This window comes from Ipomoea triloba, chromosome 4 (genome assembly GCF_003576645.1).
Source record: "Ipomoea triloba cultivar NCNSP0323 chromosome 4, ASM357664v1".
NCBI lineage: Eukaryota > Viridiplantae > Streptophyta > Magnoliopsida > Solanales > Convolvulaceae > Ipomoea > Ipomoea triloba.
In genome coordinates, this window is record NC_044919.1 from 35,510,189 (window position 1) to 35,535,045 (window position 24,857).

Sequence of the window (24,857 nt, forward strand, 5' to 3'; positions counted from 1 at the left end):
AATGATTATTCTGTTTCTTGATTTTCAGTTTCTTCCTTTATTAAAGTAATTTGTGTTGGAAAAAATAGCATAAAATGACATTTTAGTGGCTATTTTGTGGTACAATTATATGTGGGGTTCACTTTGGGTCAAAGTGGATTCGGGTTCTTCGTAGTTAGACGAAAAGATTGATATATTGTATGCACAAAACAGATAATGGTGAATGAGAATTTGGTTCTCAAAGTTGACTCATTTGAGTTGGAAAAATGTGGGAAAGCTTTAAAGTAAGCTTTTGTCCCACATTAGTTTGGAAAGTGGGTTTGCACCACTATTTATATAAAAGTCTTTCTAAGGCTTATTGAATTGTATAGCATAGAGGCTCTCTCTCGCGCACAGAAGAGATGCAAATTTCAGAACTTCATAAATCTAAGTCTTGTTATGCAAGTTTCATATAAAGTTCTTTTAGATTCATCAATATAGAAATTATTAAAATTCATACATACATACATATTTTACACTAACATATAATATAATCTTTGCTTGTTTGTGTTAACAGGAAACTCATTAAAGTGATTATCTGATGAATATGGCAACAGCATATATCAAAGTAATGCTAGTTCAAACTTATTGAAGCTCAAGATATGCTACTAGGGCCAGATCCAGGTTGCAAGAATTCTCTAAGATTGTAAGTATTTCAGTGCCAAGCTAAATTTAAGTTTGTAGACTTTGTAGTTGATTTACTTGCATTTATTAGATTCTTTTTGTCGGCTCATACTGATAACTGCTGGATTTAGAGTTTTTATCTCCATTCATTTCCATTTAGTATAATCTATTAACTAATCTACTGGTCCTATTCAAAATGGGAAACTCAGGATATCATTTCATATTTGAGCCGCTTTTAGAAAGTTGATATGTTCCTTATGCCATGGGGGTATTTCTCTTGCCAAAGGGACTAATCAAAGCAATTGAGATTTGAGACTACCATGAACTCTTATCGGTGGAAAGGTGGTGGTAGTGATAGTAGGGTCATCATCTGAAAGAATTAGAATTTTTTGTGCAAGCCTAAGAAATGGGGAGGGCTTTCCGGGATCTTCATGGTTTTAATCTAGCTCTTCTTAGCAAACAAGCTTGGAGATTAATCATTGATTCCAACTCCTTGGTCTCTAAAATTTTCAAAGCAAGATATTATCTTAACACTTCTTTCCTCGAAGCTAAATTAGGTGCCAACCCGTCTTTTATTTGGAGTAGTATGATGACTACGCAAGACATCATAGGTAAGCACTCAAGATGGAGGATTGGAAATGGGGCTCATACTCACATTTGGATGGGGGAGATAATTGGTTGCCGGACATCAACATTCCAAAGGTTCTATCCTTCCCTTTCCCATTCATGGCCAACTCTAATGTGGAAGATCTTATTGACACCAATACTCATGCTTGGGACGAATACACCATTAGGGATATCTTCACTCTCAGAGATGTTGATCTAATTATGCTTTCTCCGGTGATTAGAAAAGGCGACCAACTGGTCGCCGTCTCTAGTCGTTAGAGAACGCGACTAGCGACTATTTGATGTCGCTGGTCTTTGTCCTGAAATCTCGTCAAAAATTCGTCGGAGGCTGGCCGAAGGTGTCAGAGGATCATCAAAGTTAGTTGACCGGAACCCTAGTGATATGCAATTGCAATGCTCCAAAATAATATGCTTATGAGTTTAATTGTAACTTTTTAAAGTTTAAAGACGGATGGTTTTATTGGGACCGGGTCCACCATAAACCGGGTGTCGTAATATCGAATAAGACGAGATAACAATAGCACTAAAGCAGAATATATAACGAGCCCATCACGGCCCACGCACGAACGCATATGTGAATACAACGAGAGAAGAAAGACGTTGAAATAACTAATTAAAGAAATGCTTATTAGAAAAGGATGACCTAGGTGCTCGGGATCGACCTTGGGACTGCTTACCGCGCAGGGAGAAGACTTGACCACTTGACCACGGGAGTCTTCATGTTCCCTCCTCTCCTTCCCTAATCCGACCGCGCACCCACCTATTTATACTATCGCCCATCCGATCCTCACCCTCCACGCGTACGGCCCAGGATAAAACCCCTCCTCCACCAACCACGTACTCCTGCCCTGAGACTTATGCACCCCCGCCCAGTCCGCCATACTCCTGCCCTGAGACTTATGCACCCCCGCCCAGTCCGCCATGCACGCGCCCTGAGACTTATGCACCCCCGCCCAGTCCGCCATGCACGCAGATGGCGCCACGTACTGTCACCACACCCTATCCACGATCGCCCTGCGCGCCACGTACTGTCACCACACCCTATCCACGATCGCCCTGCGCCTACCCCGTCCTGGCGTCGTAGTACCCAGTTCAGCCGCCGCGGGCTGTACCCGACTCCTGCCCTGAGACTTATGCACCCCCGCCCAGTCCGCCATGCACGCAGATGGCGCCACGTACTGTCACCACACCCTATCCACGATCGCCCTGCGCCTACCCAGTCCTGGCGTCGTAGTACCCAGTTCAGCCGCCGCGGGCTGTACCCGACTCCTGCCCTGAGACTTATGCACCCCCGCCCAGTCCGCCATGCACGCAGATGGCGCCACGTACTGTCACCACACCCTATCCACGATCGCCCTGCGCCTACCCCGTCCTGGCGTCGTAGTACCCAGTTCAGCCGCCGCGGGCTGTACCCGGTTCGACCTCCCCAGGCCATACCTGGTTCAGCCGCCGTAGCCCGTAGGTGGCACCCGGTCCGGCCGCGCTCGGTTCAGCCGCCACAGGTGGCACCCAGTCCGGCCAGGTCGTACCCGGTTCAACCGCCGCAAGTAGCACCCGCTCTGGCTGCCCCAGGCCGCACCCGGTTCAACCACCGTAGATTGTACCCGGTTCGACCGCCTTAGGCTGTATTCGGTTCAGCCTGCGCAGGTCGGACCTGGATCGACTACCTTAGGCCGATTCAGCCCATCGTCTCTCCCTGGGCTTCGCGTGATTATTCCGTGGGCCGAGCCCAACTCCCTAATATCCCATCAAAGACCTAATTGACTTTTTGAATAAAGTTAGGGGCTTATTTGACCTTTTTTTTTATCAATATATAATTACATGATTGAAAAGCTAAGGGTCCATTCCCTCCTTTCTGCATAGCGAATATATTGTTGAATTGCAAGTAGCCTGGTGATACAGAAGAGGTAGGCAGAGAGACGTGAGACAGAATGGGGAAAGAGGCCGGGGGAATAGTTTCTCTACAAGGCTACAATCAATCACTAATTTTATCAAATTCCAGTTTCATAAAGATACTCAAAATGTGTTATCAATATTGCAAAACTTGTTTACAAAAAAAATAGAACCCAAAGACTCCAAAAACACTACATAGAGTGTCTAGGTACTTGTTCTATCTATAGATTGTTCTATCTATAGATAAGTACAAAAGTGAGTACATTTCCTACACTATACTATCTATACCTGAGAGGAAACTCAGTCCACTTACAATGCATGAGATTGACACAGTATGATGGGATCTTAAGAAAGGCATCTTCCTTAGTACATTCTTCCGGTGCACTCGGGAAACCCACAGTAGCAGTTCTTCTTCTTGAGGTTTCCATTTGCATCACGAACTTGATCCATCTTGTAATTATAGTCGTAAGTTAGCTCTTGGAAAGGTGGTATATCCTCTTGAGCAAACAACACTAAATGAGGGGCTCTCTTGTCATCGTGATCAAACAAAACGTTTTGCACATAAAGGTTGGGTGAACAACTATGGTTGAAGAATCTCCCCACATTTCCCAATTGGGCTGCATCAACCGTGAATCCATCACTATCCTTTCTACGAATATCAACGATATTAGTATCCTCTTCTTTATCGTAGTTACCAATATCGAAGAGATATTCATCACAGTCGATTCTTTTTTCAGCTTCCTTCTCATCAAGCAGCTCTCCAAGAAATTCACATATAAAACTTCCCGAAGAGATATAATCTCGTGACCGGACACCCCATCCTCTAGACTTGGTTTTGAAAACTTCAAATTGATATTGTGGACCATTTTGGCTAACTCTATTATTGCAGGAAGGGGGGCATTTGCAAGATGGACCGCACTCGTAGATAACTTGCTTTGCTTTAAGTACAGCACCGCTATTGTTGAATGGAATCTCACCTCCATTCCTACGTGTACATGGACATGGCTTTGAATCGGAACATCCATTTTTGCAGTTGCAACCCTTTGGCAAAGGACAATGAAACCAACAAGGATATACCATTTTGGTTATGTAAGTAAAAGGTGGGGGTTTATCATCATCAATATCATTCACTGCAGGAATGGGAAACTTCTCCTTCCCTTGTGACACATCATCTACCACAACTCGATTGTTAACACTACCTTCTCTTTCAGTCAATTCTACTGGCTCCCAGTCCCAAACCATTGGGAGAGTAAGATTTGGCTGCCAAGGAAGTCTACGCAATTCAAACTTGAACACCGAGTTGCCCTTTTGGTCTCTTTCTTGCTTATAGTTGCTCACAGTGTACAACCCTGCATAAGTGTATCCCTGGCCACTCATACCTAGAGTTTTTTGAAGACAGATAACTCTTATAGGAAGCTTTGCATCCATGGAGTTCTTCAAGGCAAGATTACCCTTCTCAAGCTTTTGATCATCTACTTTCTTATTTGAACTTGAAACTTTAGGATTTGCACCTGAACCAATATAGATGAGTGTGTCAAGAGATATAACCTTATATTTATACTGACCAGCATCCACAACACTAGTTGCATGGAGTTTTCCATCCAAATCTGTATAATCTATGCCGGCAGAATATTGGAGATGGAGTCCCACAATCGCAAGTTCCACCCTAAATTGATAGGTGTCACCAATCTTAACCCCGGGAATATCGCCAAAGGTTGGTTTGTCTTGTAACCATTTTCGTTGTTTCCTTAGCAAAGATGCAGCTTTCATTGGCGCACCTCCTTTTGCACTTCCAACTGAATCGCCTTTGATTCCTTCCAAAAGCTCATTGTACACTTGTTTGAATTGTTCCAAAACATCCAAGACTTGCTTGCGATGGTCAACTAGGGAACCCTCATTTGTGGGAACAATGTTAACATACCCTGAGGCAGAACCATTACTTAAAGTGGGGCTGTTCACTTGATTCTGTTCTGAATCCCCAGAGTCTTCACTTGCTGCCACATTATATGAATTTGTCCCCTTCAAAGTGGCTTGCAAATCTACTCCCTTGCTGTCTGTTCTTGGCTTAGAAGCCTCAATCTCTTTGATGTGTGAAAGATGTGTTGAAGGCAGGGCTAGGACAATAGTTCCAGCACTTGTATGCCAGGAACCAAAACATTCAGGATAATTAGAGGTAACATCAATCTTTTGTTTTTTGAGGTTAGATGGAGATCCATGAAACTGATCATTATTATAACCAAACAATCTCTTCCTAGGCATCCCAGAACTTCTCTCACTCCACCAAATCTTCATCAATTGATGGACAAAGTGAAAACCTGTCAATATTTATTAGGTAAATGTAGGCATGAGTGTTTAATCCCAATGCAAAATTATGTGCAAGGAAGACATACTAAAACAGTACAAATTAATTAATATGTTTTAATCTGGAAACATGAGAATTAAATTACTTAGAAAATTAATTAAGATGCTTAGTTTGTTTAAGCTTATTTTAGGAAATTTTTTTAAAAATTTATTATATGTTCTAGACTCTTCCACCTCTTCCCCTCTCTCTACCATTCCTTCGCCACTTTTCTCTCCTTCGATCTAGGTCACTTCTATCTCCTTACTTATCCAAACACTATTGAAAACAATGGCAACAGTGAGGAAGAACCTTAACCTGAAAAATCATGAGATCGATGCAACACTCCGCCTCTTCGAAGTTAAGTTTCCGGCGTTGATTCCAAACAAATGGTGCAGGATGATCGGGAAGCTGCCAAGATACATGGATCGAGCCCCGCGGCGGCGAGGGAGGCCGGAGATGAGTTGCGGCGCGTGGCTGGACTGAATCGAGTAAGGGCGGAAGTTGCAAACCCAGTACGTGTAGAGGAAGAAGAGGGGAACTGGGGAAGGAGAGGATGATAGTGAAGAACATTCAAAATTCAAAAATAATAATACTCCTAATAGTAAGGAAAATGTTATTTTCCCCTCCATTTTTTTTATATGAAGTGCTTCATTTATTAGGTGTCAATGAATTAATTTACCACATTTTAATTAAAAAAATAATTTAATAATTGATGCCACATTAGGAAGGGAAGTTTTGAATAGAAATATAACAGAAATTTATAGCAATGTTCGAATAGGAATAATACTCTCAAGTCACTAAACTACATGAAAACAATTGCACCATCCAACTAAAAAAAATATAATCGAGTGTCTGAACAGTTAAAAAATATGCAATTAAATCGAAATTGACATGTTTTTCAGTTTATGTTAATGTAGTGGTCATTCCATTAAAAATTAGTAGTATTGATTTATTATAATAATTTTAAATAAAATAAAATTTAAAAATAAAACAAAACAAAACAAAAAACTGAGTCATTCCCCGTCTTTGTCTACAAACAATTTATTTGTTTTCGGCCGGGAGACGAAGTGGTACGAACTTAATTCTATGCAAAGATTTTATTTTTTTTTCAAATTTAACAAATAAGGGATAGAACAAAATACCTTTAACTTCAAAAGAATACTCTTAGTCCTCAATACATGTTGAAAAAGAGATTCATGCCCATTTTATAGATGAGGATGGTGTGAATAATTAGTCCCATTCAAGGGAGGAATAGAAAATGAGAAACCTTTTACCAATTTAACTAGATAACAACTTGAAATAGGAAACAATCTTCCTAGTCCAAGTAGAAAAATAGTATTGATTTGGGCTTTTTTTATGGGCTTCCATGGTTATTGCACCAATGTTGCATAAGTCCAATAAATGATTTTTTGGAAACATTCCAATAAATGATTGGATTAAAAGATGGTGTTTGGTCAATCATTCTTGTATAGACTATAAATAAAAGTGCATCTTTAATATATTAAAAATACATCATTTACATACTTAAAGTACATTATTTTGTATATTATCAAATAACAAACATTTAGTATACAAACAATGTACTTTTAATATATTAAAAATGTATTTTGCATTCATGGTCCACAGAAAAATTTGGCATAATAAGGTGTTTGGTAGTCAGGAATAGGGATGAAAATAAGCCAGACTCTTCATAGGGACCAATGGTCTAGCCTAACTTGACCTATTTAATAAAAGAAAATGTTATGTATACTCTTATTTTCTACTCTCAATTTTTACTTACACACAAAATCTTGATGTAGACACTTGTATTAGGACCTACACGAAAAAATAGCTTATCAAATTAATTAAAGCTCGACACATCAATGAGTAAAATTGAGGAAGTAAGATTTGGGAGTACATGTAGAAGAACTCTTTAATAAAAAGGTCACACCCGCTTATTTTAAAACTTGTTTAGCTAAATAGGCCTAAGCCTATATGTACAAGGTTGGGCCTTCAAACCTAACACGTTTATTGACAGAGTAATTGAGTAAGCACCCGACCCGAACGGCAGGCAGACAAGCGGACACATGGGAGACAAATGGCCACCCGTTACACCGACACGGCACATTAAAGAGAGGAATTACTCAAACGACTCCATATTGTTATTACCCGGCACTTAATATAGGCTCGTCATTAGAGTCTGTTACACTCACCAGAAGAAGAGCCGTTGCACTCATAGTATAAGTAGTAGATCCTTGTAGAGGAGGGGGATACGCAAACTATTGTTACTGACTTATCTAGATATACACCGGTGATGAGCACAAATGATGAGTGTAAAAAGGGTGTAATGTTGTTCCGCTAAGGATTGGGGTTATGGCACGTGATTGTATGAATTACCAGGCACTAGAGTATATGAATTTATAGAATCCAAGTAACAAAGACTGAATGATGTGGAATAAAAGAAAGCAATTGATTAAGGTGAAAACAGTATGATAAAGATATGGGCCGGATTAGGGGGATTGTAATCTTGATGTTCCAACCAACTCAGGATTAGGGAAAGAATAATTAACCAAGGGATTTATGGGCAATGCACTGAAGAATTCAAGTCAGCTACTTTCGTAATCAATAACAAGAATTAGGCTACAATTGCCCCACTGTCGTGATGCATCAATTATAACCTTAAACACCTAAGCATTGTAAGCCCCCAAAATTACCTCTACTTTCATAGTAGGAAAATTAGGTTGAAATTGGTAAGGCTCGAGGTCTCCATCCAACTTTCGTTGTAATGAATTCCTCTCCTAGACTAGCAATTAATTGTGACCATCAATCAATAACAAGTAGAAAGAAACCCCCAAATCAACATAAACCCTAAGTAATAGATTCAATCCCTTTATGCAATAATTACCAATTCAACATCAAAATTAACAATGGATCCCTAATCCAAACCCATAAACGAACTACTCCCGCATGATGGGAGTAAACAAAACAAAGCAATAATTAAAGATAAATATTGCAAGAAATATAAAGGGAAGAGAAACTTAACTGATAAATAACAAATCCAACTTCAATCCAAGATTCCAAGCTTGAAATAAAATAATCTAATGTAAAACTAGTCTAAACTATGCTGGGGAAATATAAACTAAAAGCTATGGTTCATAACTCTGTAAGGGGAACCTCCTTCAATTGTAGAGAATAAGTAGAATATATAGGAGGTAGATGGGCCTTGGCCCATTAGGCAGCTTCCAATTCTTTTCCAACTTGTATTCTTCCTTGTAATTCCTTTTTCTTCCAAAACTTGTCCAAAATGTTCCAATATTCTTCTTTGATGTTTCTTGTAGATAATTCAGCACTTGGACAATATAACACACAAACAATTCCCAATTTCACTAGGATACAGAAAATAGCATTCAAAACAACCAGAATAAGGGGTGAATAATTATACAAAATAGCAGATATCAACCGGTAACATTTTTACCGTCATTGGTGCTTTCGTTGAGAGCCGAGATCAAATCTCAGGCAAAACTTCACAAATTAACTTATCATTAAAAATGACACGATTAGGATCTAGCAACTCCCATGGTTCTCGTCACTTGAATCGCAATGCCAACACCTCTAGTGATCTTCGAGAACAACTCAATAGCAACCACGGGGTGATCTCTGATACCAGCTCAACAACAATCATAGTGTAGGTTCACGCAAGTGTAATATGAATGACTAAAAACACAATATTCATAGCACAACTATAACTATATTAATAATAATAGTTATAAAAGTGAGTAACAAAGAATATAGGAATAAGGGTCAAATTAGCCACTGAACGAAACCTGAAAATGCAATTGAGCCACCGAACTAAAAAAAAAGTGCAATTACATCCCTCAACAAGTAAAATCCTTGCAATCTTACCAAATAGCCGGTACACTCCCTTCCTTGCCGGTTGCCTAGATGACGTGTAGGCTTACCTGGCATTTTTTTACTTTCCTTTCCTTTTTCTTCATAACAACGTGTTATCAGAACAATCAGCGAGTCGACTCAATGATTCCACACATAAAACAAATAGGAATTAATAGATGAGTCAACCAACGACTCGTTACCTGGCCTTCATTGTCGAGCTGTGCGATTTCTGCAAATCCTCTTCATCCACAGTTCTTAAACCAAAATCAAACACAAATTAAAACAAACCCTACATATATTGTAATGCTTATACAAAGCATTGGTTATCTTCTTTCAGCAAACAAGTAAATCAACGGAGTAGAGCTAATCATCGAACACCCACAATGCGAGTAATTTTACTCAGAATTCTGTAAAAAAAATAGAAATTAATTTAGTAGGAAACAATGACAGCTGCAAATATCTTAAAAAATTTTAGTATAGAAAAGTATGTGCAATGTGCACATATCGCTTTTGGGTTGTCATATTGTACCAGAATTTCAAGGTTTGCAGCATAGAAGTAGAGAGATAGAGAGTAAATGTGTGCATATGTAGACAAAGAGTGAAAATGTGAGCAATTTATCAGAGTGAAAAGTCAAACTTTGACTCAGATATTTCGAATTTTCTGCACTGTGGCGACAATACCGACAACGAGCAAGAGAAGCACCAAAGAAGTTAGAATCAACTTAACCCAGTTCTTCGAGATTGTCATTGCAGCTGCGTTTTCATGCTCGTCTTTCTCTCTCTCCGATGCATCTGAAACCAGGGATAAAGAAAGGGAAGAAAGACCCTTTTCAAAAAAAAAATGGAAGAAAGAAATACAGAAAGAGAAGATGGTGCCAGAATGAAAGTAAAAAAAAGCCAAGTAAGCCTCCATGTAATCTAGGCAACCGGCAAGGAAGGGAGTGTACCGGCTATTTGGTAAGATTGAAAGAATTTTACTTGTTGATGGATGTAATTACACTTTTTTTTTTAGTTCGGTGGTTCAATTGCATTTTCATGTTTCGTTCAGTGGCTAATTTAATCATTATTCCAAGAATATAAGATCAAAATGCAAGATATTTATTTTTCAAACAAAATTAAGTGATGTATATTTTGGTTCCTTGTCATATCGAGATTGATTTCTACAAGGACAGAAAACAATAGCAAACAGTGCGTAATAAATACACATTGTTGACATTACCTTATTGGCAGTCCACATTATGTGAACATAAGCTTAATTTCGTGTCAAATAAAAACTACTGTACATGACCAATTCATACGGTTCATATATATTAATATTACACAAATGTATGTGGTTGCCCGCAAAAGTTGATAATGAGGAACATGAAATTGTCGGTTAGTATATATAATCAATGTTTCAAGAATTTATCCAGAAACAATAAATAATTATATCCTTAGTAGTATAGCTAGCTAGCTAATAATAATAATAATAATAATTACAGTTTGTTTGTTTACATATTTTTTACTATCTTACTATTTGATTCAAATCATTCACTAATTATAAAATTCGTTATTCTTTTCATCCTATACTTTTGAACAATAAAATAAAAAATAAAGAAGAAAAAAGTAACAATTAAAAAGAGTCATTGTCCATTCATTAAATATGGAACTTTAATATATATACAATATATATGTACTATATATTTATATATTTTTATTTTATTAATTAATTACTATTTATTTTGATTTCAATTTTTGTTTACTATCAAACAAAGAGATTTCAATTAAAAAGAGTCATTACTAGTATCAAATATTTGATTTCAATTACTATTAGGATTCCAATATTTGAACCAAACAACCCATTAATAATTACTGGGTATTGAACCTCTAATGTTGGAATTTAAAAGTTACAAGGTAAGCTAAGTTGGTTCAGTAATCACAAAGTTTTAAGTTTGGCTCTTGGTAAAAACTATCTATTAGCTTTCTCATTTTGAATTGGTCAGCTATGATGACCTAGACTAATTTACATTTCAATAACCCTTTGCCAATTATAGTCATAAGGTGAATTTCACCTAAAACCTACTTTTGATTAGCGGTTGTAAATTTTTCTGTAAATCAAAGATTTTAGCACTTATGCGATCATAATATTAATTAACTAATCAAAGAGAAATAAGAATGAAAAAATGCTAAACAATGACTTTTCTTGATATATTATTGATAATACGAATAAAACAAAAGATTGTAACATGAATAATTGTGATCCCTAATTAGTGGGAGATTTATTTGGGTTATCATATTATTAGTAATACTAAATCCGTTGTAATATGTTTTCAAAAAAAATCCGTTGTAATATAAATAGAAGTCGTAATAATTATCTGTGATGTTTATATCACTATTTGGAACTACCAATATGGCATAAGAAAACACAATGATAAGACTTTTGAGTATTAAAAAGAAGAAGAAATTACACGCTTATTTGGGAATTGAAAACTAGGGGATAAATGAGCCGAGCGGCTCGTGAGCTGCTCGGTCAAATTCGAGCTCGAGTCAAGCTCAAGCGGATCGTTTAATAATCGAGCCGAACTCGAGCTCTAATGTCTTAGGTTCATGGCTCGTTGCTCGTTGAGGCACTCACTAATGATATATATAAATATTATAGTTTATTTTTAATTGAAATTAACATGAATTTAACATTAAACAGGTTAAATTCGAGCTCAAAATTAAACTCGAACTCGAATTCGAACATAACTCGATCTCGAATTCAAACTCAAACTCGAGCTAAAGATCGAGCTCGAGCTCGAGCTCAAACAATCGAGCTACTCGAAAATTACCGAGCTCGAGTAGAGCATCAGTTCTCGAGCTCGAGCTCGAGACACTCTAGGCTCGAGCTCAGATTGGCTCAGTTACATCCTATTGAAAACCTATATTTAATTTATTTCAATAAATTCTGCATCCAAATGCTCTGACTTCCAAGGCCATTATTGTGTTTATTTTTCATTTTCATTTTTTAAAATGATGTTGGAATAATCTTCTGGAACAACCATGATGCAGCATTAAATTGTTGTCAACAAATATGGGTAAAATCAATCATTAGTATTGTATGGACTATATATAGTCCACACAATTGTGTAAATCATACTATTAAATAATATACATTTAGTACACAAATTGGCAGGCATATATTGTCATCCTAACCACACATGATGAGGGCCAGGACTAGGTAAAATGATAAAGGAAAACTCCAGAAACCTAGTTGGCAGAAATATTCTTGTCTGATGCACTTTAAATAGAGTATGAAACTTTCAAAAAAAAAATTGCTATTAACGAAAGAATTTTCTTTGTCCACGTGATGTGAAATTGTGAATAGAGCCCAGATGATAAATGCACATGTCAATTTTATTGGAAAAATGCTAATTATTGTCTCAACTCTCAAAGTTGATAATTAAGCAACATTAAATGAAGTTAGTTGACAGAGAAGTGTAATTATCAAACTTTTAGATTGAATATACATATAATTTTATTAAAGATTAAAATGATAGTAAAAAAGAAAATCTCTATTTGAAATAATATTTTTTTCAAGCTTCCATCTAATAATCTCATCTCAACTGAACTAGTAACTTGACACTAATTGATAAAATTAAGCATTTACCACTAACTTAAAAGTCATAATTAGTTTCAACTTAAACTGTTAGTTGAAATGAAACACTGCACATGCTTCAATTTGGTATCAGAGTCATCCACATGCTAAAGGCCATGAGTTCGAACCTCCGCGTCACCTAATAAAAAAGTGACTATGGTCCACTTGTAACTCATCAAAAAAGTAACCGACTCGCAAACGTGAGAGAGCATGTGCAATCCAATTATCAACTTAGGCGCTATTTCATACACTTAATATTGTACAATGACCTTATAATAGATATCTATTAATCTCATTTAGAGCTTCTATTTCTCACATTTATTACTTGTGAGCAAACTTGGTGACCGACCCTATAACATCTTCAACTATATATTTATTTTCCATTTCCTATCTATTACAATATATATTAGAGAACTAAGTATCACAGGATATCTATCATATATCTCAATTAATGATGAATTGACAAATGTAATTATCATTTCGATCAATACGTAAAGTAAAAGTTAAATTAATTTATTTTCTCTCTCTAAATTAATACATGTTGAAATAATGATTTGTCGATTCATCATTTGCCAAGACACATGATAACGTAGTATCTTGAAGATATCTAATCACATTTTTGAGGGGATGATATTATAGAACTATGATTATATATCCACGAGGTACCACTTAATCATGTGTCTCAACTAATGATAAATTGACAAATCATTATTTTAATAAGTGAAATTAAAAAAAATTGGCTATATAATACCCCGTATAAATTAAAGAGAGAAAATAAATCAATTATTTACTTTTTTTACTTATTAAAATGATGATTTGTCATGACACATGATTACGTGGTACCTAGATATATATCTCGTCTTTAACGTGCCTTGCATTGTACCTCTTATGTTTTTCTAATAAATCTTTTTTAAAAAAAATCAGTATTATAGAAGTTGAAAGATAATGTTGTTAATAACAAATAATTAACGTGTTATGTTTTTTTTCCTGTCAATTACGGAGTATTAATTTCATTAAATGTTATCTAACGTTCTAACCATCAACCATCTGCCATATAACGATGACTTGGTCAAGTCAGATCATAATCACATAAATATGATAATTATTCGTACCCACCAAGGCAGTCTTCACATAACATTCGTTTTAGAGATTTATTAGTCAGATTGATAAAGATTCAAAGTTTTTTAAAAATACTAGTTTTCTCGACAAAAATTATTACATACATACTAATCACTATCTAATATAGTATTAATAAAAATAAATTAGTTGAATATACCACACATTAATAACATACAAATTTTGATTTATGGGAATGCCTTCAATGTTACTTGAAAGTATGCTTTGAATTAAGTAAGCATTGTGGTCTTAGTTAACAAAGAATACAAGTGTACTCTGAGTGAAATTTACATTGTAATTCTAGCCGTCTAACCGTCACAAGGGGATAAATCAACTTAAAGTTGTTCATAACTGACTAACTCAAATAAAAAAGATCAATAGACAGCTCTCATAAAAAGTCATTAAACTTTAAAACTTTGTGATTATCTTGCTAATTATCTCAGAAATTAATTAGCATTATAATATTGTGATCCTATAAACGGTTATGTTCAAACAACAACGGTTGATGTTAACTACTCTATGCTTTATCTTAATCTCGTGATGATCATCCTTTTAAGTTTTCCTGCTGGACCAGCTTTCCTCTATGCCCCTCACCAACCAATGCTTCCTTGACCCCCTTCCTCTCTCTCTCTCTATATAGACTCAATAATTCCACATTTTGTAGTTTTCTGAGTTAGGAGCAAAAAGCTTTATACTTGGTAATCAATCATACAAATTTCCATACAGTTGTTTTTCATTGAGTGTGGGTAGCGCCGTGAGCGGTGGCCGGCGGCGGGGGAATATGGAAATAGAGGCGGCGAATGGTGGAGGAGGAGGGGGTATTGAGGAAGGGGTGCGGAGGCAGGGGGCGGCGTATTTGGTGTGGGAAGATTTAACGGTGGTGTTGCCAAATTTTGGGCATGGGCCAACAAAGAAGTTGCTCCATGGCCTCAGTGGCTATGCCCAACCTGGTAGAATTATGGCTATCATGGGTCCTTCTGGTTCCGGCAAATCAACCCTTCTTGATTCCTTAGCAGGTATATATTTTTCTGTCTTTATTTACTCGATTTTTTTCTCCCAAAAGATTGAATCCCACGCCTTTGGCCGGACAAAACATATGAGATGATCTCGTTTTGTTGTTTTTGGGTTTTCTTGTTCTGCAGCTGTGAAAAGTAGAGTTTGAGACATCTGTGTCATATCAGAATGTTGGAATATGTATGCTGTGTGTGCTTTGTACTGCCATTTAGTACTCACTATAGTAGGTAGTTCACTGCATCAAACTTACCAAGTCACATGAGACTTTTGGCTGCTTTTGCTTTAGTGGTTGGAGTCAAACTACCATATAGAGTATATCTTAATTATCACATGCATAGAGTCTTTTATCTTGAGTTTTGTTATGTATACTCTCAAATTCTACTCTTTAAATTTTACTTTTTAATATGACAAACAAGAATTACACTCTCGTTCTCTACTTCATTACTTTTATTTTCTATGTGACAATCCAAGAGGTGATAAGAACAACTTAATCCGTGGGTCTTAAGTAATTCCGTGGGTCTTAAGTAAAATGTCAACATCAAAATTTTGAATGATAGAGTAAAAGTGAAAAGTAGAACTTGATAGTTCAAATAATATTTTTTTTTAATAATGATAGACTATTTTCATCATGTGAGTCCAAAAAAAATATTTACATCAAGAATTTGATTTTTGATAGTGGAGTAGATGTACATAGTATTTTCCCTTTATCTCAACATCAAGTATACAGCTCGTACAGTCATTATTATTGTATTTGCCAGACATGTTGACATAGTCTACTAATACACATGCATGCCCATCTGGTGGGATCCAAACATTTTTTTTTGAAAATGTTTTGGATATTAATTCTCCCTGCAATTATTAACTTTTTCTGATAAAATAAAAATTAATACTGTGCATAGCTAGCTACCCCAACAAAATGAGTGAAAACTGGCTCATTTAAGTTGGGCAAAAATACCTAGGCTTATGACAGTGAGTAAATGAAATAAAAAGTAGTTACTCATTCATCTTCTTCAAAGCCAGCTCATTTCGTACTGTTCCATTCAATGCCTAACCACAGGCTATCCAATGCTAACTTAGCTTTTCTTTCTTTTTAAGTTTCCATCTTGGAGTTCCTCTTTCTCTATTTATCCATAATCAAATAATATGGATCTAATACCTAATTTAGTCCTCGACTATAGTGACTTTTCTCGATTTAATTATTGACGACTTTTTTGTTTAATTAGTTCATCAGTTTTGATGACTTTATCCAATCGAGTTATTTGTTAAGATAGCTTGTTAATTTCACATCTAGTAATACAAAATTTAGTCATTGACTATAGTAGTTTTACTCAAATTAGTATTCGACTATAGTGATTTTACCCAATTTAGTCATTGATTATAGTGATTTTTCTCGATTTAGTCATTGATTTTAATGGCTAATGACTCTATTGGGTTAAACCATCAACGTCGAGGACCCAATTAAGCACAAAAAAAGTCGTTTGTGACTAAATCGAGAAAAACCACTATGATCGACGACTAAATTAAGTTTGCGCACAAATAATATAGATGTGTGCAACTTCCCAAATCCCAACCTCTCTCCCCAACATCTAATACGAAGTTATGTATTATAATGCTATTGTTACTTTCAAATGTCAAATAATGGTTGATTTCCCTACAGGTAGGCTGTCTAGTAATGTTGTCATGACTGGTAATATTCTTCTTAATGGGAAGAAGAGGAGACTGGACTATGGTGTTGTTGTAAGTACATTCAATTCAAGTTTTTTATTTTTATTTTATACAATAGTTCTATGACAGGGGACTGGTCAAATAAGTCTTCCAAGTAGGGTTAAAAATAACAATTAGACTTTCCAATTTTAAAAAGTTGTAATTAGAACCTTGAACTTAAAAAGGGACAATCAAGTTATCTTTACGAATTACGAGTAATAGTAGTATAGAACCACTAAAAGTGTGATTTCTGAACACAACTACAGGCTTATGTTGCACAAGAAGATGTGCTGCTAGGAACCCTGACACCCAGAGAAACCATCACATACTCAGCCAAACTGCGCCTTCCAACAACCTTAACTGACGACGAAATAAAGCAAATTGTGGAGGGAACAATCATGGAAATGGGGCTTCTCGATTGCGCCGATCGGCTCGTGGGAAACTGGCAAATGAGAGGCATAAGTGGTGGGGAGAAAAAGAGACTAAGCATTGCTCTTGAAATTCTCGTGCGCCCACACATACTCTTTCTTGATGAGCCAACCAGTGGTCTTGACAGTGCTGCGGCGTTCTTTGTGGTTCATGCTCTCAAGAACATTTCTTCTGATGGGAGAATTGTTGTCTCTTCCATTCACCAGCCTAGCAGTGAAGTTTTTGCACTGTTTGATGACCTCTATTTGCTATCTGGAGGAGAGACTGTTTATTTTGGAGAAGCACAAATGGCCAAAGAGGTGTGGATTATGGATATACCAAATTTCTTGCTAGGATTATATGAAAATTAAGCTGAATTCTAATCAGGTTTAGCATTGCTGTTGTTTAGTTCTTTGCAGAAGCAGGGTTTCCGTGTCCAAGTCGACGGAATCCTTCTGACCATTATCTGCGCTGTATTAACTCCGACTTTGACATTGTCACAGCAACACTGAAAGGATCACAGAGAATTCAGGTATGTATGAATGCAATTTTAGGTATCTGTTAGGTGTGACAGGGTGTTAAACTTAGTCCTTCACAGGCCTTTTTTCTCAGCCTGTCAATCTTAACTGTAAAGTTTTTATTTAATGTTTATTACTATGTCAAAAATTATAACTCATAGGAAGAACCCAATTTTATTTCTCACTACATTTTCGAGAGGCTGGGTGCTGGAACTAGTCTTTCTTGTGCATCTGCCTATATCTTTCATTCTAATGTTTTGTCTGGCCATTGGGAGTCCAAGTTCAACTCCCCGTGGGAACAACCTATTGACCTTCTTTGTTTGAACCGGTTAGCTATGGAAAACTTATACTGGTTTATCTCCTATGATCTTGGCCACCGGGAGTCGAAGTTCGACTTCCTGTGAGAGCAGCCTATTGACCTTCTTGGTTTGAACCGGTTAGATATGAAAAACTTAGATTGGTTTATCTCCCATGACCTTTTTCTGACTAGAATGACAAGACGGAGTTTACCCGATGCATACCTTCACATATTCACCGCTGGTTTCCTCTTCACCCCCAAAAGAAATAGGGTTGTTATGCAGTTTCACATAATGCTCTCCTTTTAGAGTCATCACTATAGAAATTGTTAAATTCATACAGACATACATACATATTTTGCACTAACATTATAATATAATCTTTGGTCGTTTGTGTTAACAGGAAACTCAAAAAAGTGATTATCTGATGAATATGGCAACAGCAGATATCAAAGCACTGCTAGTTCAAAATTACAGAAGCTCAAAATATGGTACTGGGGCCAGAGACAGATTGCAAGAATTTTCTAAGATTGTAAGTGCACTATTCAGAGTCAAGCTTAATGTCATTCAATGATTTAATTCCTGTAACTCATCATATATAGTATACTTAAATTATGCAGCAAGATATTGAGATACAGTCCATTAAAGGTAGCCAGGCAGGGTGGGGAAAACAACTCAAAACTTTGACACAGAGATCCTTCCTAAACATGAACCGGGATGTGGGATATTATTGGTCACGCATAGTTATTTATATACTTGTTGCTCTATGTGTTGGCACCCTGTTCTTCAATGTTGGGACCAAATACTCATCCATTTTGGCCCGGGGAGCGTGCGGTGGATTTGTAACGGGATACATGACGTTCATGTCCATTGGCGGCTTCCCTTCGTTCGTGGAAGAAATGAAGGTGAAGATCAGATCAGACCAGAACCTTTTATAACTTCTGGTGTAGTGGTAAACGTTTAATTCTGACGTTTTGTTCTGATTAGGTTTTCAGCAAAGAAAGATTGAATGGACATTATGGGGTTGGGGCTTTCATATTGGCAAACTTCTTCTCTTCCTTCCCATTTCTGGTTGGGATTTCAGTCATGACTGGGACCATTGTGTTTTACATGGTGTACAAAGCAAGCTTTTCTCATTTTGTGTTCTATTGTCTGAATCTGTTTGGATGTATTGCATTGGTTGAGAGCTGTATGATGATTGTGTCTGCACTGGTTCCCAATTTCTTAATGGGAATTATTGTTGGGGCTGGAGTTCTTGTAAGTATTGTAGCCCAACTTTTTTTTTTTTTTTTTTTTTTTTTTTTTTTTTTTTTTGGGTTTCAGAATCATGGACATAATACTATTGTCTTTCTATGCAGGGAGTTATGATGATGACGGCTGGTTTTTTCCGTTTGTTGCCGGATCTCCCAAAGCCAGTCTGGCGATATCCTGTTTCGTACATAGGTTACGGGGCATGGTCACTTCAGGTAAACTGAATAATGTTTTCTGTCTTAACCAATTCCTCGAATCAATGATGTCAAAACAAATCGACCCGCTCCATTTGGTCCGTCCACCGTGAGTCTAATTTCTGGCGGGCTATTGTAGGCCAGCGGGCTAGGGTTCATGCAACCCTAGCCCGCCTCACGCGGGTTGGCAGGCTCCGAGGACTTTTCATATATATATATATATATATATATATATATATATATATATATATATATATATTCATGTGTACTGTGAATGTATTTATATATGAACAAAATAGGGTGGGTTTGCAGACCGGCCCGCAGCCTGTGCAGGCCACGGGTCTTAGCGGGTTAGGCCCGCTCTTTCGCGGGCAATACTTTTTGTAGTCCTAACCTGTTCCACCGCTGGACGGGTGTAGACCAGCCCACGAGTTTCGACCCACCTTGAGAGTACTATCTTGAACCACCAATTGCTGGACTTGATTTTTTTAGTGGCCTTGGTTCATTTGTTCTCCCTCCTATTTAGGGATGGCAATGGGTCGGGTGTGGGTCGGGAATGGCTACATCCATCACCCGACCCACCTTACATTTTTTCCACCCACCCCCCACCCCCAACCTACATCGGGTGAACTTTTTCAAAACCCACACCCACCCCATCGGGTGCGGATGCCCACCGCGGGTACCCACCACTTATCAACTTATTATTATTTTTTCAAAAAATAATATTTAATTACTTACACATAATAAAATAATAAACTTCATTAGTTATACTAAAACATAAAATAATAGAAATATTTCAATATAATAACTAAATTGTTAATTTTCAAAAATAAACTAAGTAGTTTAGATGTAAAAATAGTAAAATGTTACCCAAAGTTATTGAAACTTTTATAATTAACTATATACTAGTGCTACTAATTTAACTATTATATATATACACATATATGGTGGGTCGGGTGGGGTTCTAGGAGGGTTTTGTACGTAGAACCCGAATCCAACCCGATCAATCGCGGGTTTACTTTTTTAAGACCCACCCTCGACCCACAACCCACTACCACCCAAAAAACCCGATCCATGTGGGGTGGATATCCGCGGGGCGGATTAAAATTGCCATCCCTACTCCTATTACTTACCAAGTCTTTTTTTTTTAGAGTATTACTTACCAGTCTTAATTGCACAATTTTTATAGAGGGCTGATTACCGGTCAACAATTCTCTAACCACCAATTGTTGGATTTGGCACTTTACCGGGCCTAATTCTACTATATAACCTTGAAATTGGAATGCAGGGAGGATACAAGAACGATCTATTGGGCCTGGTTTTCGATCCACTTTTTCCAGGTCAATCCAAATTGTCAGGGGAGGAAGTAATACAACAGATGTTTGGGTTGCCACTGGATCATTCCAAATGGTGGGATTTACTTGCCCTGTATTGCCTTATTATATGCTACAGATTCACCTTCTTCCTGGTTCTCAAGTTGAAGGAGAAGAGTGGACCATTTCTCCGTTCGGTTTATGCTAAGAGGAAACTGAAACGCCTAAAGAAACGGCCTTCATTCATGGCGAAGCCATCTTTTCCTTCCAAAAGGCATCAACCGCTCCATTCTTTGTCTTCCCAAGAGGGTCTTAGCTCTCCCATCCCTTAAGATTATCAACAAATGAAACCAAGGTCACAACTTTTTTTTTTTTTTTTTCGTAAATCTACTGGGTCTTTCTCGGTCCGTTTAATGGTCTGGGTCCACCTGCATTCGTTCCGGGAGACACGGGAGCGGGCTAGGGGGTCACAACTCTTTTTATTTATAATAGACATGATATTTATTAATATTGTAATTTTTTAAAAATAATAACAATATAAATGATTCTATCTTAAATAAGATCCCTCTTTTACAATGTAACACCTTCACTGAGGCTCGAACTCATTCTCTTTTATATGTGAGGCAATGAGGTGTCACTAGACCATAACGTCGTCTTGACATTTTGAAAATTTCTAAATTATAAAAGGACATATTGGTCATTTTATAATGTTTTCTCAAATTTCCTCTACAAAATCTATTTGATCTATTCAAAATAAAATGTGAATTCAAATTTTTTATTTTTAATCTTTTAACTTTAATTTATTTTACTTTTAACTTTGAATTAAAAAAATATTAAACTTTTAATCTAAAATTTTCAAAATATTCTTAACTTGTTGTAAAATCTTTACAAAACTTCAATCCACCATTTCACCCACTACATTTGAAAGTATTTTGGCTAAAAAAACATGCTTTAAAATCAAGAGCTAAAAATAAAACAAATCAAAATAAAAAAAAAATCAAATATGAAAATAATGTATCAGTCAAGTAACCAAAAGTAAAATAAACTCTTAATTCAATATCCATGAAACGAGACTAGGGCAAATATGCATTCATGTCTTAGATGATCCTCCAAAAGATATTCAGTCCTATCAATAGCGCCATATAGCGGATTGCATTGGAGTGGCAATGCCAAGATTTTTGTAACGCCTATTTTCTCTTATATTAGTATAGAAGAAAAAATAAATTCATCCAACCTCATAAAAAATATTTATGTAGCTGGTATAAAATAGTCAAATAGATAAAAGCATTGTTGCCAAATTTCAAATGAATACACGAATTTATCGGTTTATATATAGAGTTCTATTATCCATGCTCCCAAATTCTAGTCACTATGTAGCAAATAAGAATTGGTTATTTTCATTATGTAGTTCCATATCAAATTGTCTACATAAAAAAATTTGTAGGAGGGATTATAAAATGGGAGTCCACCAACCAAGCTAAGTACTTTCCTTATATATTGTTGGGCAGCGCTGGTAAAGAGGTATGTCTAGTATCCGGTGGTTAGTGGATTGTTGGCGAAAGCCAAGTCCCTAAGGGTCAAGTCCAGCACTCAGGCTGTCTCAAACAATGTGATGACGGTAAGGAAATAAGTTGTTTCTTCGCTACTAAGTATAACTTTTTATACGAGCTGTAAGCGTTTTATTCTAACAAGTGGTATCAGAGCCAATTAAGTCACGGGTTCGATTCCCATTTAGTTGGTGCTGGGAGGGAAGAATTGTTGGGTAGAGACTAATAAAACCCTTAATTAAGGGCCAAGTTCAGCACCAGGTTGTCTATAAGGCGCCTTCCCTACTAGGGCGTGCGTGGTATAAGCTCTGGATCCTAACATATATAATTATATTTCTGTGCACCCCAAAGTCCTTGGTGGGTCTACGTCGTACGCAGTGTTTGGTTTTATAAGCATGGAACCAGCAATACAATTAAATTCGTTAACCAAAACATGGAGCCATGGAGCATTAGTTCGTGAAAGCGACGTGAGACGCTGCAAGCTAAGCCGAGAAGACACAGTACGAGTAAACAAAAAGGAAATTAAAGTGATTACAAACAGTTCGAAACGTCGTAAGTAGGTGGTCACGTACGTGTAACGTCGCACCATCTTAATGGCATTTCGATTGAATTGGAAATATGTTGATAGCGACTTGTCTTTCTGGGCGGTATGGCTTGCTCGTGAAAAACAAGTAATTAACGACCTCTACTCTAAAAATGTCTATCTATTAATTAAAACTTTCCAGTTTCCAGGCTGGGATGGTTGCCCAAATCTCTCTTGTGTTTGTACTGTGGAACTGTGAAAAAATCTATGGGAAATTTAATTTACTGTTTTATCAAGTGAGAGACATGTAGTTTGGTATAGAGTTAGAGTTTGAAAAAGTAGTTATGAACAAATAATACAGTGTAACAGAGTTATCAGTAGTACTAAAAAAAATTAATTAATGGAGATTTTTAAAAAAGAAAAACTACCCTTTAAAAGATTTTATTTTAAAAAAATATATAAAAAATTTATACGTCGATTTTAATTTATATATATATATATATATATATATATATATATATATATATATAGACACACACCTAATAATATAATTTCACATCCTTTTTTCTCATTTTTCTTCAAATTTCACTCCAAACTCCACAAATTTAATGGTCATAGATGTAAACTATTGACTCTCATTACATTGATATGAACAAAAAAAATCAGTATATATGCAACTAATGCAAGTATTAAAAGAAATATGGAGCAATAAAATTAAGCATTGATTACTAATGATAACTTTTAGTGTAGTGGTAATTATTAATTACTTGATCTTGACTCATTAATGGAAAGGTTCAAAATGTGATTTCACTATCTATTGATAAATTAAAAGAAAATATTTATAACATAATAAGATTTAGATCCACTATTAAAGTGAAAATTTTCAATGAAATGAGATCAAAATTAATGTGATTTTGGTCATATAGCACTTTTTCTCCTGAATTAACAAACAATGAAATAGCATTTTCCCTCTGAATTATTCATGTATCCACATTAGTCCCCCAATTATTCTTAAAGTGACGGTCGTTCCCCCTCGATATATTAAATGAACATTTTTACCTTTAAAATAAATACGGAGTATTTCATTTATTTTTCTCCCCTAACAAATTATTGATTATATGTAAGGATGACAATGGTTCGATTCGAACCAAATCGGATATTGTACTTGTAGCAATTGAATCGAAAATATTCCAGTTATGATTCAGAACCGGAACCCATGCCAATATTTGGATTTTGATTTATTAAAATCCCAAATAAAAAAATGGATCCTGAACCGTGAACCAATAGTTTGAAATCAAAACAATTACTAGCATTTATGTAAAATAATTAAGGGACTTAATATGGATACATTTATACATAAATAATTCAGAGGAAAAAGTGTCTCTTTCTTTTTCTTTTTTTTTTTTTTTTTTTTTTTTTTTTTTTTTTTCAAATGATGATCTGATGTATATCCTAATTTGCATGTGAATGGGTGACTTTTCAGAGTTGTCTTTCTCATCCTCCTTAGTCCTTACATTGGTTAGGTTTTTTTTTTCTTTGACCATTAGGTAGATGAACATCTCAAGTCACAACCCTCCCATTGCAATTTACACTCCAAATCCCCATAATAAACACTTCATCATAATATATAAAACTATACATGGAACTTTCCCCCATCAAAACTACTATCTTTTCCTTTTCGGGTCAAATATACTTGGCATCACTTTTATGAATAAATAAAAACTTGTTTTTTAATGAAAAACAAAATAAGTTTTACCAAACTTCTATATTATACATGCATTCTAGTCCTCCATGCACTCCGAGTGTAGAATACAAACATACATACTATACAATGGTACCACATACATGATCATATGGCAGCATTAAAGGCGTGTTTGGTGGTAACAATTATTCCACATTTCCACCCCTATGGGTTAATTAATTATCTTTAGCCTAAAACAGACTTTCAGAGCTTGCTTTAAATGGGCAAGAGATCAGATAGAGC

The 24,857-nt window shown here is 36.2% G+C and overlaps 2 protein-coding genes across 2 annotated transcripts; one reads left to right on the forward strand and one right to left on the reverse strand.

Moving 5' to 3' along the window:
- Window positions 1-3,255: 3,255 nt before the first annotated feature.
- LOC116014779 (histone-lysine N-methyltransferase, H3 lysine-9 specific SUVH5-like) lies at window positions 3,256-6,093 on the reverse strand. Its single transcript, XM_031254728.1, has 2 exons — window positions 5,819-6,093; window positions 3,256-5,477 (listed from the first exon to the last, which is right to left on the reverse strand). Exon 2 carries the CDS (start codon window positions 5,452-5,454, stop codon window positions 3,526-3,528), a length of 1,929 nt encoding a protein of 642 aa, XP_031110588.1. The 5' UTR covers window positions 5,455-5,477; window positions 5,819-6,093; the 3' UTR covers window positions 3,256-3,525.
- Window positions 6,094-14,711: 8,618 nt separating this feature from the next.
- On the forward strand, window positions 14,712-21,384 carry LOC116016988 (ABC transporter G family member 15-like). The gene is made up of 9 exons (XM_031257479.1): window positions 14,712-15,121; window positions 16,777-16,856; window positions 17,090-17,551; window positions 17,641-17,763; window positions 18,449-18,577; window positions 18,666-18,950; window positions 19,033-19,302; window positions 19,404-19,511; window positions 20,779-21,384. The coding sequence occupies exons 1-9, from the start codon at window positions 14,887-14,889 to the stop codon at window positions 21,133-21,135; spliced, it is 2,049 nt and encodes a 682-aa protein (XP_031113339.1). The 5' UTR covers window positions 14,712-14,886; the 3' UTR covers window positions 21,136-21,384.
- The last annotated feature ends 3,473 nt before the right edge of the window (window positions 21,385-24,857 follow it).

Bases quoted from the DNA above. Each gene is read 5' to 3' on its own strand.
- LOC116014779 (XM_031254728.1), bottom strand. From the start codon at position 5,454: ATGAAGATTTGGTGGAGTGAGAGAAGTTCTGGGATGCCTAGGAAGAGA.
- LOC116016988 (XM_031257479.1), top strand. From the start codon at position 14,887: ATGGAAATAGAGGCGGCGAATGGTGGAGGAGGAGGGGGTATTGAGGAA. The intron at 15,122-16,776 runs GTATATATTTTT...ATTTCCCTACAG, and splicing joins CCTTCTTGATTCCTTAGCAG to GTAGGCTGTCTAGTAATGTT. The intron at 18,578-18,665 runs GTAAGTGCACTA...TAAATTATGCAG, and splicing joins TGCAAGAATTTTCTAAGATT to CAAGATATTGAGATACAGTC.